Source organism: Mycetomoellerius zeteki, unplaced genomic scaffold (genome assembly GCF_001594055.1).
Source record: "Mycetomoellerius zeteki isolate Tzet28-1 unplaced genomic scaffold, Tzet1.0 scaffold445, whole genome shotgun sequence".
NCBI lineage: Eukaryota > Metazoa > Arthropoda > Insecta > Hymenoptera > Formicidae > Mycetomoellerius > Mycetomoellerius zeteki.
The window spans coordinates 166,630-180,470 of NW_017257441.1; the positions used below are offsets into that span (position 1 = coordinate 166,630).

General features: G+C 34.2%; 2 protein-coding genes across 7 annotated transcripts in view; one reads left to right on the top strand and one right to left on the bottom strand.

Annotated features, from left to right (window-relative positions):
- The window catches only part of slif (cationic amino acid transporter slimfast), a 31,204-nt gene extending 28,640 nt beyond the window's left edge, over positions 1–2,564 (top strand). For both annotated transcript variants that reach the window (XM_018454656.1, XM_018454657.1), the window contains exons 5-11: positions 400–683; positions 843–1,080; positions 1,237–1,339; positions 1,436–1,596; positions 1,719–1,885; positions 2,039–2,147; positions 2,269–2,564. In XM_018454656.1, the coding sequence (XP_018310158.1) occupies positions 400–683; positions 843–1,080; positions 1,237–1,339; positions 1,436–1,596; positions 1,719–1,885; positions 2,039–2,147; positions 2,269–2,390 (1,184 nt within the window). In that variant the 3' untranslated portion in view covers positions 2,391–2,564. The remainder of the gene's footprint in view (positions 1–399; positions 684–842; positions 1,081–1,236; positions 1,340–1,435; positions 1,597–1,718; positions 1,886–2,038; positions 2,148–2,268) is intronic.
- Positions 2,565–2,754: 190 nt separating this feature from the next.
- Pex23 (tectonin beta-propeller repeat-containing peroxin 23) overlaps positions 2,755–13,841 on the bottom strand; it is a 12,654-nt gene continuing 1,567 nt past the window's right edge. The window contains exons 1-25 of one of the 5 annotated variants that reach the window (XM_018454670.1): positions 13,700–13,754; positions 11,896–12,150; positions 11,619–11,801; positions 10,725–10,877; positions 10,490–10,582; positions 10,225–10,405; positions 9,930–10,153; positions 9,611–9,814; positions 9,254–9,432; positions 9,031–9,163; positions 8,668–8,894; positions 8,392–8,526; positions 8,162–8,318; positions 7,912–8,074; positions 7,723–7,826; positions 7,476–7,618; positions 7,031–7,379; positions 6,713–6,863; positions 5,694–5,893; positions 5,340–5,549; positions 5,162–5,263; positions 4,804–4,939; positions 4,458–4,649; positions 4,223–4,380; positions 2,755–3,895 (exon numbers count right to left, since the gene is read on the bottom strand). In XM_018454670.1, the coding sequence (XP_018310172.1) occupies positions 3,845–3,895; positions 4,223–4,380; positions 4,458–4,649; positions 4,804–4,939; positions 5,162–5,263; positions 5,340–5,549; positions 5,694–5,893; positions 6,713–6,863; positions 7,031–7,379; positions 7,476–7,618; positions 7,723–7,826; positions 7,912–8,074; positions 8,162–8,318; positions 8,392–8,526; positions 8,668–8,894; positions 9,031–9,163; positions 9,254–9,432; positions 9,611–9,814; positions 9,930–10,153; positions 10,225–10,405; positions 10,490–10,582; positions 10,725–10,877; positions 11,619–11,801; positions 11,896–12,120 (4,053 nt within the window). In that variant the 5' untranslated portion in view covers positions 12,121–12,150; positions 13,700–13,754 and the 3' untranslated portion in view covers positions 2,755–3,844. Of the gene's footprint in view, positions 3,896–4,222; positions 4,381–4,457; positions 4,650–4,803; positions 4,940–5,161; positions 5,264–5,339; positions 5,550–5,693; positions 5,894–6,712; positions 6,864–7,030; positions 7,380–7,475; positions 7,619–7,722; positions 7,827–7,911; positions 8,075–8,161; positions 8,319–8,391; positions 8,527–8,667; positions 8,895–9,030; positions 9,164–9,253; positions 9,433–9,610; positions 9,815–9,929; positions 10,154–10,224; positions 10,406–10,489; positions 10,583–10,724; positions 10,949–11,618; positions 11,802–11,895; positions 12,151–13,226; positions 13,245–13,699; positions 13,755–13,841 lie in introns of those variants that run through there. The other 4 variants (XM_018454673.1, XM_018454671.1, XM_018454672.1 and 1 more) reach the window with 4 other exon arrangements.

Consider the following 13,841-nt stretch of genomic DNA (forward strand, 5'->3'; position numbering starts at 1 on the left):
CGGCAGACTGTTCGCAACTCCTGCACGAGATGCGCTACGATTTCTTTTTTTTTTTGTTTCTTTAGGCGAGAGAATATTGTGGTCGTATCGGGGAAAGACGCAAAAAGTAAAAAAAAATCATTAAAAAGAGTTTCACTTAAAAATGAACATCATATATTATCTAACCAAGAAAAATAGACTAATGCCAGCATTCATAGTCAGGCCTTATATTTAAGGCTTCCTTAAAAATAAAGGCCTTAAAAATAAATTTATCTTTAGATGCTCTACGAATTATTTCATTGGCTACTGAGCATTTAAAAATAAATTTAAGGAAGCCTTAAGTACAAGGTCTGACTATGAATACGGGCAATAGTCTCCTGACGGATTACATGATGTTTAACCGCGCGAATATGCTTCTAGCGGATCCATCAAACTGGTCTATCGCACCCAAGGATATTCCAGAGTCTGTGAAAAATGGAGGAACTGGTGGATTTATGCCGTTTGGAATCAGTGGAGTGATGGTCGGAGCGGCCAAATGTTTTTACGGATTCGTGGGATTCGACGCAGTTGCTACTACCGGCGAGGAAGCCAAGAATCCTCAACGTCATATTCCTCTTGCGGTCGTGTTATCCCTCATTGTTATATTCATAGCGTATTTTGGTGTCTCCATAGTCCTAACGATGATGCTGCCTTATTATGCTCAGGTGCAGAGTATAGTATATTAATACCTAATATAACTATTGTATTCTCTATAAAGTACATGTAAGATATATATTATATATTATATGTCAACTATTTATTACATGGGAGATAGATGTAGATCTGTATTTCAAATGAGAATGAGAATAGAAAATCATCTTTAGAGTGCGGACGCGCCATTTCCACACGCGTTCGACGAGATCGGCTGGCCCGTCGTCAAATGGATCGTCAACATAGGCGCGGTATTCGCGCTCTGCACCAGTCTCTTGGGCGCTATGTTTCCTTTACCACGCGTATTGTACGCTATGGCTAGCGATGGTATAATATTCAAGACTCTCTCCACGGTGCATCCCAAGACAATGACGCCTGTTTATGGCACAGTGCTCTCTGGTTTACTTATCGGTATGTAAATCTGCAGAGTCTCGGGATGCAGGTTTAGCAGCAATTAGAAGCAACGAATCATCAGAATCGGATGATCGAGGCGCGCAATGTACCTAATATCCAACAACTTATTGACATATTTCATTATTTTAACGTACCTACTATTCTGCATTTTAGGTCTCATGACACTCATCTTCAATCTACAACAATTGATCGACATGATGTCTATCGGGACTCTACTTGCGTATACGATAGTAGCGATATGCGTTTTGATATTGAGGTAACATTTCATGATTGATCAAGATCGAGAGATGTAAATATTTATAAATGTCAAGTGAAATTAATCAAAATTAGTAGGGAGTATACATTTTTATAGATATCAAAAAGGAGAAAATTCTAATGTTTCTGTGATATTACCAACGAGTAATTATCAACTTACACCTGTAAATATATTTAGGGAATTGTTCAATTTGCAAAATCGGAAAGAACCAACAGAACTTTCTAACAAAATTGCAAATGTCGGCATTGCCTTTCTTTGTGAGTTTATGCAAATTAAAATATTTATATATTTATGATAAATGAAATATGTTTATAGAGACATGCCAAGTAATTCCTAGAATTACTCGATCTACAAAGTTTATATGGTTTAATCGTTTCAGGTATCGTTATATGTATTATCACGTTTCTGATTAGTAATATGGGCGCGCACTTGCTCGCAGGAAATATGGTGATATCTGTGATATTAGGTATACTCGTGATTGTTCTTTTCTTGAATTTAGCAGCGATTGGTAGACAGCCGGTGCAGAGGACTGAATTGTCTTTCAAGGTAAAGGAAAGAATGTTCGCACAATTATACTAATTATAAGAAGCTTGATTGCTCCACATTCTATGATAACATATAATAGCACAGCGACACGCGAAAAGTGATCTATCTGTCTGATCTATCAGTTTAACATATTTCTATAATGTCCTGCTATAGGTACCCCTCGTTCCGCTCATTCCGTGTCTCAGTATTTTTATAAACACATATTTAATGTTACAACTAGACATTTTTACATGGATCAGATTCGCTACTTGGTTGCTCATCGGTAAGTTCTGTAGTAAAATTAAAAGGCATGTAAAATTGTATATATAATATGCGATTTAAAGATGACTAAAACTAATCTAAAGGCTTAAATCAAATATTACATCTTAATTTTTTATTTTTAGGCTTCTGCATCTATGGATTTTACGGAATTGTCCATAGTGAGCAAGGGAAAAGAGATAAGGCAGAAAACGAAAAGTTACAACAAAAATATGTAGAAAAATTTAGGATAATAACATCATTTTGATAAAATCGTTTTTTTTTATATATAAAAAAAAGAGAGAAATATCCTTTACAATGTTTTGTTTTGACGTACCTTTTATTATTCATAATATGAGGAGCAGCAAGAAAAAAAAACCATTTTGTAGTACGACCAACAGATCGATGAGAAATATACCTATCTAATTTTAACATCTAATTGGGAAAATATATATTTTTCGAATTTTAATAATTTTATAGTAAATTTTAATTTTAATAATACAATATACACGTGCGCACGCATATGACTTTATAATAAATCAATACAGAGATAAAATTCAACAAATATAAATACAGTCGTCTTTCTCAATTATCTCTTTTTTATTAATTTTGAATTTCTTTCTACTAAGAGTATAATTACTATAATTGAACATTATTCTTTTACAAAATTTTTCGATTATATCCAACATATATTTGTACTAATAAGTATCGATAATCACGACGACAATGATAATAATGTAGCAGTAGCAATAATAATAACGATGCTACATAACAAAAGCAAAGTTTATTGTGATATTTGTTTTATAAAATAAAAATAGTTTGCGCTCCTTACATTAATGTAATAGTAAACAAAATTAATACTTTAAGATACACAATGATGATGTCTTCATTACAGTGACAATATATGTACATATTATAGTTGATGGCTCTCTTACAGTCTCATTTTACCAAAACGTTTTACATTTTATCTGTAAAAAATTTAACGAAATACATATTGGCTGTAAGAAAAAATAAAATTAATAACTATTGTCGTAACATTTTATTGGTAACATTGAGCGCTGTGATTATAATAAGAATTTATGAGTTTCTTGGTTCATAAAATTGGTAAAAGTAGCTCTCAAGTATCATTTAATAAATATTGTTACGCTCATTGGAATGTTTACACAATCACAGAAAAGTATTTTTTAATTTTATTGTATATCTGTAAGCATTTTTTGGGCTATTTTACTAGTCACAGATATTACTACATTTATCCGTTTATCTGTTATATTCTAACTACTAAAAAAATAACAAAATGTTTACACACACAATGACATTATTATTTTATCGTATAAGTATATTCTGATGTAAATTGTAACTCAAGAAGTAATTTAAATGATGTACATGTGTATTCTTTTATATATCTTATTTTATAAACTATTTAATTTTCTCTCTCTCTCTCTCTCTCTCTCTCTCGTTTCAACACTTCTTTAATACCCATCATATTGTGGAAAAAGTTTTCAATGTGATGATGTCAAGTAATTTGTCTTATACCATTACGATTATTGATTACAAATTAACAACATTGTGTTGGCATGGACACCTCTGTGTTCTTATACATGTGTACGCATGCGATATTACACTTTACAAGGCAATCATAAAGTTGTTAATTATTTAATATTATCGTAGCTTTTAATATACGCAATTATTTATATAACGCAGTATTAATATACGTAATAAAGATTATTTTGTTTTATTTACAAGTCCTCCAAGACTTATATTTTGCCAGTTTGCCTGTTAGGAAAAAATCAAAATTTCATTTTCTTTAATATCACGTAAATTATGAGACAGTATATTGAAAGAAAAATTTTGCATTTTTTCCAGATTAATATTGCGCTCAAGTGATGCAATTATTTCAAGTATGAAAAGTGATATCACTTTTGTCACTAGGTATTAAAAAAGAGTATATAGTCATTTATCTATATTTACCAATTGATAGCAAGTTATTAGAAAAAAATTCTAATTTCGATCTTTTGTTAGTTTCATGCAATCATTACACACTGTATTTTCTGTACTTTTAAATAAATTTTTAGCTCGTTGAAACTTGTTTTTATTACTTACCCCTATACCGGTTACCCATCCGGTTCCAGCTGGATTTTCATGAGTAACACCAATTCTTCGACAAATAATACCGGCTCCCGAAACTGCCCAAACTTGTCCTTGCTCCCTCGAAACGGATACATGTCGGAATCCTTGCTTAGCATTTGCGACTGACATATCTACGAATGTATTAACATGTTATTTTGAACAATGAAATAGAAGAGAGATGAAAGGGAGGAGTGCAGGTACTCGATACCTATATGAATGGGATCGTTTGGCATAGCAGGTAATGTTTGCCAATGAGTTCCCTCGGGGAAAACATTGGATTGTACTTCTCGGCGTACTGACAATCGACCAATCGTATCTAAGGCCCATACAACATCATGTCCTACTGAAATTTGCTTCAACTGAGCGCCTGAAGGTGGCTCGACATTTTGCCATTGTATACCTAATTTTTTTACAAAATATCGATTATCTTAAAGTTTTTGATTAAATATTTTGATTAATTATTTTAAATTATCTATTAGATGTAATAAAAGTATTGTAGTAATTATAGTTATTATATACATATATATCGTAATAATTTTTTGTAAATTTTATACCAGTCGGTTTTGCAGCACTAATGCCTAGTCTCCAACAGGAGGAACCGTTCTTTCCAATAGCCCAGACTTGTCCACATGGACCGCACGATATGCTAATTAAGGGCTGATCACTTGGTATATGTTCCCATGATACTCCCTATTTAATATGTGAAACATGTCAAACAGGTCAAAAGTATCGCTATACATATAACTTAACGGTTAAGTACTTTGCTCATTAGAAATTACCTTATATACTACATATTGTATATTATGCATAATCAATAAACAATTTTATGTACACGCGCATACATATTATATATATAATATATATATAGTATTGTATGTAAAAAAAAGTTAAAAACAATTTAAATAATTGTACCATCGGACAAGATTCCGAGACACCTCGTCTGAACAAAGCTTCACCATTTGCAGCAACCGCCCAAACATAAATAGGATTATCCGTGCCAGATTTTCCAGTTGCCTATTGTAATTAACAAAGACACAAAATATATTCCTTCCGAAATGTGTAAAGATAATGATAAAAATACAAAACATACATATAAAGAGACATCAACGAGTTTAGTATTTCCCAATTCTTGCCAAGGTCCACTGGTTGTTAGCTGACATCTTCTAAACCATCGTCTTCTTCGAACGTAATCAGTAAATTGTTTCTTACCGTGATATTGCGATGGGAAATCAGTAGCGTATTGCCATCCATCTCTATCAACAGCACCGGGTGTGTGAAAGTCAACTATCCAATCTGATACCTTCAAAATATAAAAATACTTTTATCCCAATCCAAAGAATATGTCGTAATAGTAAACAGTATTTTTTAATTATTTTCCATCACAAAACTAGCAAATTCAGAGTTTCAACTTATTTTCGAAAAGATTCTTTTCGTGTTCACTTACCCAATGCCAATGCATTGACAATAATTTTGTATGTTCTCGCGTACATTTATGCCGTCCAGTTGCATCGCTCCACATATACCGGTCTGTTGGAAGTCCATGTGCGGTATATCCAGTTACTGGATTCCAACGTTGATTTTCATATACATAATAATTATGGGTATCTATCATCGTATTTATTCCGGTATTGCTGGTTCCTAAGCCTATGTAATTCCTTTCACATTAACAATTTGCAGTGAATTATAGATAATTTTTATTCGATCTAAATATTATCTTGCCCAAAATCTTCAATAATTGTACTTTCTAATAGCGTTTTTGATTGGGAAAAAGTTAGTGCGCACTAGTGTGCACTCAGTTCACACCAACACTGGACAAGTTCCATGGGTTGTACTGAATAGTGCAAGTTCAAAAGTACACGCCAAGATTTTCAGCCAAGATTTTTGCTAAAACTGAAGTGCCATTTCGAGTTGTAAGATTGTAAGGACTTGACTAGACTGCAGGAAGAACACAGAAAAATAACCTCGACATCTCATGTTCATAACTTTAAGTAATGATTTTTTACTCTCTATATGTAATTAAATAATATATGAGATATCAAGAATATCATATATGTACATACTTATCAATAATTTGCATGATATAAATTATAGATTTACTTGTCCCTGTATGTCCTTTTATACTGACAAAACGATGCACTAATATCCTATATACCACATGGTATCCAGTGCACTGAACTGACACCGTCAAAATATCTCGTGCCACTTAGTGCGCACTATGCGAGTATCGTGCAGTCAAATAAATACGTGACACTAGCCAAATGTGCATTGGCACTGCCAATCGAACACGCTCTTGACACTGAGTGCAGCCAGTGTACCCTAATCGAAAACGATATGAATTTCTTGCGGTAAAATCTCACTCCAAGAAATTTAGAGAGTACTTACTCTCTTTTCTTCTTTTGTCTTTTGTACAAAACCTATTAGATCATTTATTATTAATTACATATAAAAATTAATATTAAGTACCTTTGAGAAACGCGCCTCCCCAACCACCTGTATATACCCAAGCAGTACTGTCGTAACCAATGCCCCAAGTAACACCCACGAAACACGTCTCAACTTTTTTCAAATGTCCACCAATTTGTCTCCAAAACATTGTAATGGGTTCAACAATTACCTATATAACAGTATAAAATAGTAAAATACGTATGTATGCGTGCATGCACACACGCACGTACGTATGCACGCATTATAATTGCGCACGCATCCGCCGCGCGCGGTGTCAAGGTGATCAACATTATAAAATAAAAAAAAACCACTGCAGTAATAAAATATTTCACTTACAGATGTAGATTTATATATGAGACTACATAAAGTCATTAATCCCTTGATACGTAAATGTGTAATACTGGTTGGAGGTATTCGATGACTATAAAAAGTATATTCGCTATCATTAATATAAATTTTATAACCGCGTTCTTCGCAAACGATGTATAACGTGAAGTCACAGCCTGCTTTCAATGGACTTCCTCCATTTCTTTCCTCATCTCCCCACTGACCATTTTGATATGTATTTCGTACAATGATGTTTTCTTTGAGTCTTGGATTCAAATGCAAAGCAATGTCATGACTGTCTGTCACAGTCCTTTGTTTTACGAATGTTGTAGTATAACAAACGAGATTAAAAGACAACCTGGAATAATTAACACAAGCTGCTATATATCTCTCTCTCTCTCTCTAAAATTAAACAAGAGATATACAGCTGTTAGATTTAATACATTTAATTTACCTGTCAGCGTCATCATGAACGCATACTGTAATTCTTAGAGTACTACCATATCCAAAACCATTTTGTAATATGCTCTCAAATGGTAAATTTTTACCAGCAATGTCCATTTCTTGTACGTATCCGTCTTCAGATAATTGACATTCCTAAGCAATAAAATAACGTAATACATAAATACATAATAAGACTGAAGTAACATATAGGATTCTTTTCGATTAACATATATAACATAGCCGTGTCTGTGCTTTACCTCTGCAATTGCAGGATCGAATACATACACGTCACCTAACGCAGTTGTGGTCCAAATGGAATTCGGACCAGGTCTGCCATATACATTATTCATCTGACAAGATACTGCAATAAAAAATAAAAAGAATATCCTTATCCTTCCTATATGCTTCTGATATGTACTAATAGTCCTTATGTGTGTTGTCCTTACCAGAAGTTAAATGCGCCAACCAGTCTTCCATTTCTGTATCACTGGCAAATTGTAATCTAATGACTTTCGAACGACTTAATTTAGGAGTATGAACTGCTACCTTTGGATTACCCGGTTCACTGCAGCAAACGACACATGTAATTTCCGAGACAGGAAATTGTATCTGTAATATTATTACTACTGCGTTATAAAGCATTTAGAATCGTGCATTACGAATTTAGAAAGATTTTGATTTTAATAATCAACGTACTACGCTTGTTACTCCATCTGAATTTAATATGATTAAAGTTCCAGAATCTAATAATCCAATATCGCTGCTTATCCATTCCAGTTCAATCTTGCAATCTTCGTATAGACTGCCGTTTTTAATTTTACATTTACTGTCACCACTTTTCACCCAAGATGATCTATAACAAACCATCGAGTAAGAAATGTTTCATGTAAAACTGATGCTACATAACTTATCAATCTTTTACTTACTTTTCAACTGCTTTTTCATACACTATCAACGAATCAAATGATATTTTCTTTAATCTCGCTTTTAATTCATCTAAAATATTTATTCTCCACAGTTCTTCAATTTCTCTTTGCGTTGCACTATTGCTGTCAGCAATCCTATCCAATAAAAAAACATTATATAAATTTATAATTCTAAATTCTTAAAAAAATTCCAATGTTAATTATATAATACATTTATTTAATACATAACTAAGACTATACATGATGACATTATTTAAATAGAATTCAACATTTTACCATTTGGGTGGATTTGTTGGATCGACGAAGCATGCCCCAGCTTCTACTTTATACCACAACACATCACATTCGGCCCAATATATTATCCCTGCACTTTCATCTTCGCCATACACTCCAGAATCTCCAGTCAAATCTGGGTCAAATACACTTCCATCGGTTTCTGGATGCGCTTCAACACCTACCATAGAACCGACAGAATGAACAGGACTCCAAGCAGCAGGATTAATCTATTAGAATAGATAATTCATCAAAAAGGAATTTTTTCTTTTATGTCTTATGTCTTATGTATGAAAAGGATTCTTTCTTTTATGTCTTATGTATATCAATCAGTATTTTTAATCTCAATTCTAAAAACATTTTAACCTTGACAGTACTGCCCATTCCTTTTCCCGAGACAATTATTGATTCTCCACTTTTTGCTAAAGATTCATTAGATATAGTTATATTAGCAACACTCGCTTCATTTAAGTCACTTGTGTCTACAGAATTTGTAGATCTGTAACACGGAACATTTACACTTACATTGTTATTATTATGTACCGTTTAGTTATTATTATATTTTATAAAGGTAAACGTAAACTTTTACCTCTTTTTCTCTTCATTTAGATATATATCTTCAAAAGATGTTTGTTGAGTATTTTTTGCGGATATGCCGTCACCGGTACGTTGCCACAATTTTAAAGACGTGGGTGTTGGTGCCGAACGTGATTGCTCTTCCCATTCTCTAATTAACATTGTACCTTCACTAGTACTATGAGGGCGATTCTATAAATAAAGACAAAAAACACGCTCGAAATTCAATATCACATAATATAATATATGTATATCATATAATAATTATGTATCATTATAAAATAATATTACAAATTCATTAAACTTTATTTTATTACGCGAGTATCGAGTGATTTAGATGTCAAATGATAGACAACGTTAATATTCCTACCAAGGAACTCCAGCTTTGATGACGTTGTTGTTGTGGTGTGCCGCAAGTGCTGTGTCTGTTGCTAGATGACAAACTAGCGTTGCTACTTGCTCTACTCAATTGCAACGGTGCATTTATTAATTTCCATCGTTTTCCTGTCAATTCAGAACGTGTTATACCAGTACGGTAGTACAAACATCGATCGTCATAGCCAATGGCCCATACCTTCATCATAATACAGAAATAAAGAGAGTTAGCTATAAAAAGTGCATATACAATCCGATATATATTTTTCTATTTTTTTTTGTGATATAAGTTGCGAATTGATTAACATCGTTACTTGATCATTTGGAGCAACGGATATTAATGCCATTTTGCTTAACATTTCAACCCAACCAGTTCCAGTGGCTAATTGTTCACAAACGCCACTTATTTCACCTTGAATGCCCTTTCGAAACCATACTCCGCCATCATGCGTTATAGCCCATACAGCATCAGTACCGACACTAACTTGTACCAATCTCAAGTCTTTCTGCGGTGGTTCCACTTCCGACCAATTTTCACCTTTAATTCATGCCATTTTATCAAAGTACTAGAATATCTCAATGCAACTAGATTATCTCTTGTTCATTTACCCATTGGATTGTCTCTTGTCACACCTGTACGAACTAACGCTTTGCCTACCATAAGTACAGCCCAAACAAGACCGGTTGCTCCAACGCTAATTTGACATACTTCGTAGCCATTTGCCAATTTGATAGAGCTCCATCTTTGTCCTTCAGGACAGGTTGTACTTGTTCCAACACGGAACATGATCTACAAATCGAACATAAATTGATACAAATAATAATCTAATTTCTGAAATATTTTCGGAAAGCTATAATAAAAAAAAAGTTATACCCTTCCGTGAGCCGTTACCGCCCAGACTACTAAATTACCCGAATTACTTCCAGGCATTTGATTTCCACCCACTGCTATATCGATAAAAGGTTCCTGAAAACATATGTGGCACTCGTGTGTATATAGATGTATATATATGTGTGTGTGTGTGTGTGTGTGTGTGTGTGTGTGTGTGTGTGTGTGTATGCGTTACATTGTCAAAAACGGATAGAAAAATATTATAGTATTTCATCACCTTAGTTGGATCTTTATGTAGAGGTGCAATAGCACACCATGAATTCATAGCGCTATATCTCCGATAACGAACCCATTTACGTCTTCTTACACAAGATTTCCACTGTTTTTTTGTAGTATATGTAGCTGGAAAGTCAATTGCGTATGTCCATCCCTATTAAAACATCAGATTCTCTGTGATCAAGATAAGATTTTCTTTGGTCGTGGGCACAACTGTTAACAAATCTATACATAAACAAAATCTTATGAAAAATATAACACTTACGGAATGCGCAAAAAATATATTTAGTGTATAACTCTAGATAGATTCTATGTTGTGAAAACAAAGTAGAAAATATTAAGCTTTCTCTACAAAGATGTTTCGGAATCGCAATTACTTTTTAAAGTTTACTTATACAATTAAGTAGCCAAAAGTTACCTCTCTTTTAAAAGCGATAATTACATAAAGGTTCATTTTATACATATTGTTGCACTCGCATGACCGTTCCACTAATTCGTACTCGTAAACCCGTACGCGTACTCCCGAGTTGCAGGAATAAAAAAGACACACGTTTAAAGAAAGCGAGATTCTTTATTTGTTAATGCACAACGGCGAAAGATTACGAGTAGCGTACAGATACGAATTAGCGCCATTAGCAGTCTTGGAGCATGTCCGAACGTAGCGACGGCTCATCTACAAAATCAATGACGTCGGTTTGACAGCTAAGCAACTGGTAGTCTCGATATGACGCGCTCTTCAATTTTATTTATTCCGCTCGTCACTTGTCTCGGCTCGCTCAGAAACAGCATGGCGCGAGCATAACAATATTAAATGTATAAAATCGTAAATTAAAACAGAAAAAGAAACACATAATACAGCAATATAGATTTTATAAGCATTAGGGACTGTATTTACATCATGATCTAATGGCTGACCATCTAACGTTGTCTCAATTTGCCAATCACCTTCCCATTGCCAAGCCATTGATGGTAATTTCACTTTGTCTCTACTACGATCAACTGTACCATCTTGATTGGAAAAATTGTACCTGTCAGTCGGAAGCAGTCTTCCAGAAAAACCCTCCAAAGGCAACCATCGCTGAGATTGTTTATTATCATCATCAATTGTAGTTGATTAATGTGCTATCTCATTCAATTATTAACTTATGATGGTATATTTTAGATAGACATACCTCATTCTCATAAGTTTCTTCTTTGATTCTAATTGGTACGTCTAAGCCATGGACGTGAACATATACTTGACGATCACCGCCAATGGCCCACATAAAATGTGGTACAGCTGATAATTGTTTAAATTCAAGGCCTAAATACATAAATTCCCGCCACATATTTCCCGACGTCGATAATCCAAACACACGCCCTTCATTATTAATGGCATATAAATACGAACTTGGCATTTTTAATCTGATGTATCTTCACACATTCACCTGCAAAAAATTTGTAAAAATTTTGTCCCAATTCGATGTTCATTTCTGTAGGTTAGTCCTCTTAGCAAAACACCCACGCACGCACATCAATTTTCTTTCTTTACTGTTTGTGGTTTTATATTCATTCATTAGGCTGGCCACACACGTTCAAAGAAACTTGTGAAGTATATTTGTGCAAGCAAACCGCTTGTACACTTGAATTGTGTATATCAAAAAACTGTACAGTTAGTTTGGCTTCCACAAACAACCTAAGCAAATATGAAAATTCATTCAAAATGCATTCAGTACTACAACCGCTCACTGAGCGCTCAGTGAACACTTGCATCTTATCGACATATTCTGTTAGAACTAAAGACATAGACCAAACAGGTACAAGAGCTCACTGAGCGCTCAATGAGTGGTCGTAGTACTAAATGCACCTGATATGTCTGTGCAAACAACTTGTATGTAGTCAGGCACTAAAAGGTTGCAACACTTTTTTTAAAATGGGTTTTGGAATGCAGCCTACTTACCGAGCAATTGGTTTTTATTTCTCAATCCATGAATAAGGCCGGTATTCAGATCTTATTTCAAGACTGTCTTAAGTAATGTCTTAAGACGCAAATACGGTCCTCTGATTGATTCGTGACATCTCAAGACTGGACTTAAGACGATCTTGAATATAAGAACTGACTATGAATACCGGCCTAAGAACTAATCCCTCGTTGAGCAAGCTGCATTCGAAACTCATCGAAAAAAAATGTTGCAACCTTTTAAGTCCCGACTATATCTGTAAATCAGAGCATGTGAAGCACATTTATAATCTAATCAGAACATCTGTTTGCACATTGCTTGTACTTTTTGCACTCAGCACTGTGCCTTCTCTTTCTTCAACATTTGAATGTATATTTATTACATTTTAAATGTAAAAATTTTAGGGGATTTTAAGCAACATAAACAGACCTTAATTAATGCATTTTGTCACAATAACAAATTTGATCTCTTGCATTAACTGGATTAGTGCACACCAAAAACTGCTGTATATAAAATTGGCTAAGTTAAATGTAAAAACATATATATTGAATGCTTGTACATACACGCATGTATGCCTGTGCAAATTTATTGGAACATGTAGATGACAGAACTGCTTAGTTATCGCAAGGTACCATACACGTTCGTGCAATTCGCACAAGCATGACAAGTTGACAAGTTTGCTTGAACTGGTGCTACCTATGCGGCCAGCCTTACTGTATATCAGATCAGGTAGTTTTATGGTAATTACGGAGATGACGGCCGACCTCACCGATTTTAATGAAATTAGGCTCATTCGATGCGTTTTTGCATGAAACGAACGAATCTGGCAGAAATAAGCGTCGCTCTGCCCCGCGAACCGAGATATTTAGCGTTAAAGTTCACGACCATTCAGGTTAGGAAATCTGTCATACCGACTCGATATAAGCGCTATGAGTATGCCTTTTCATGCTCTGTGACTTAATGCGCATGCGTTTAGCGATTCTTGGGTCCAATAGTGCACGAAATTTAAAATCAAATTAAAAAATGAATTAGTTACTCGTGCAATGTTTCTATTATAGTTGTATTCCAAATAAATCATAACGTATGTGGACAGTGGAGTGTGTAGACAGTAATGCTTGAGTTCGGGGCGGCTACGCCGCCCCGAACCAAAAAAAAATAACATATCCTACCCGCTTGGG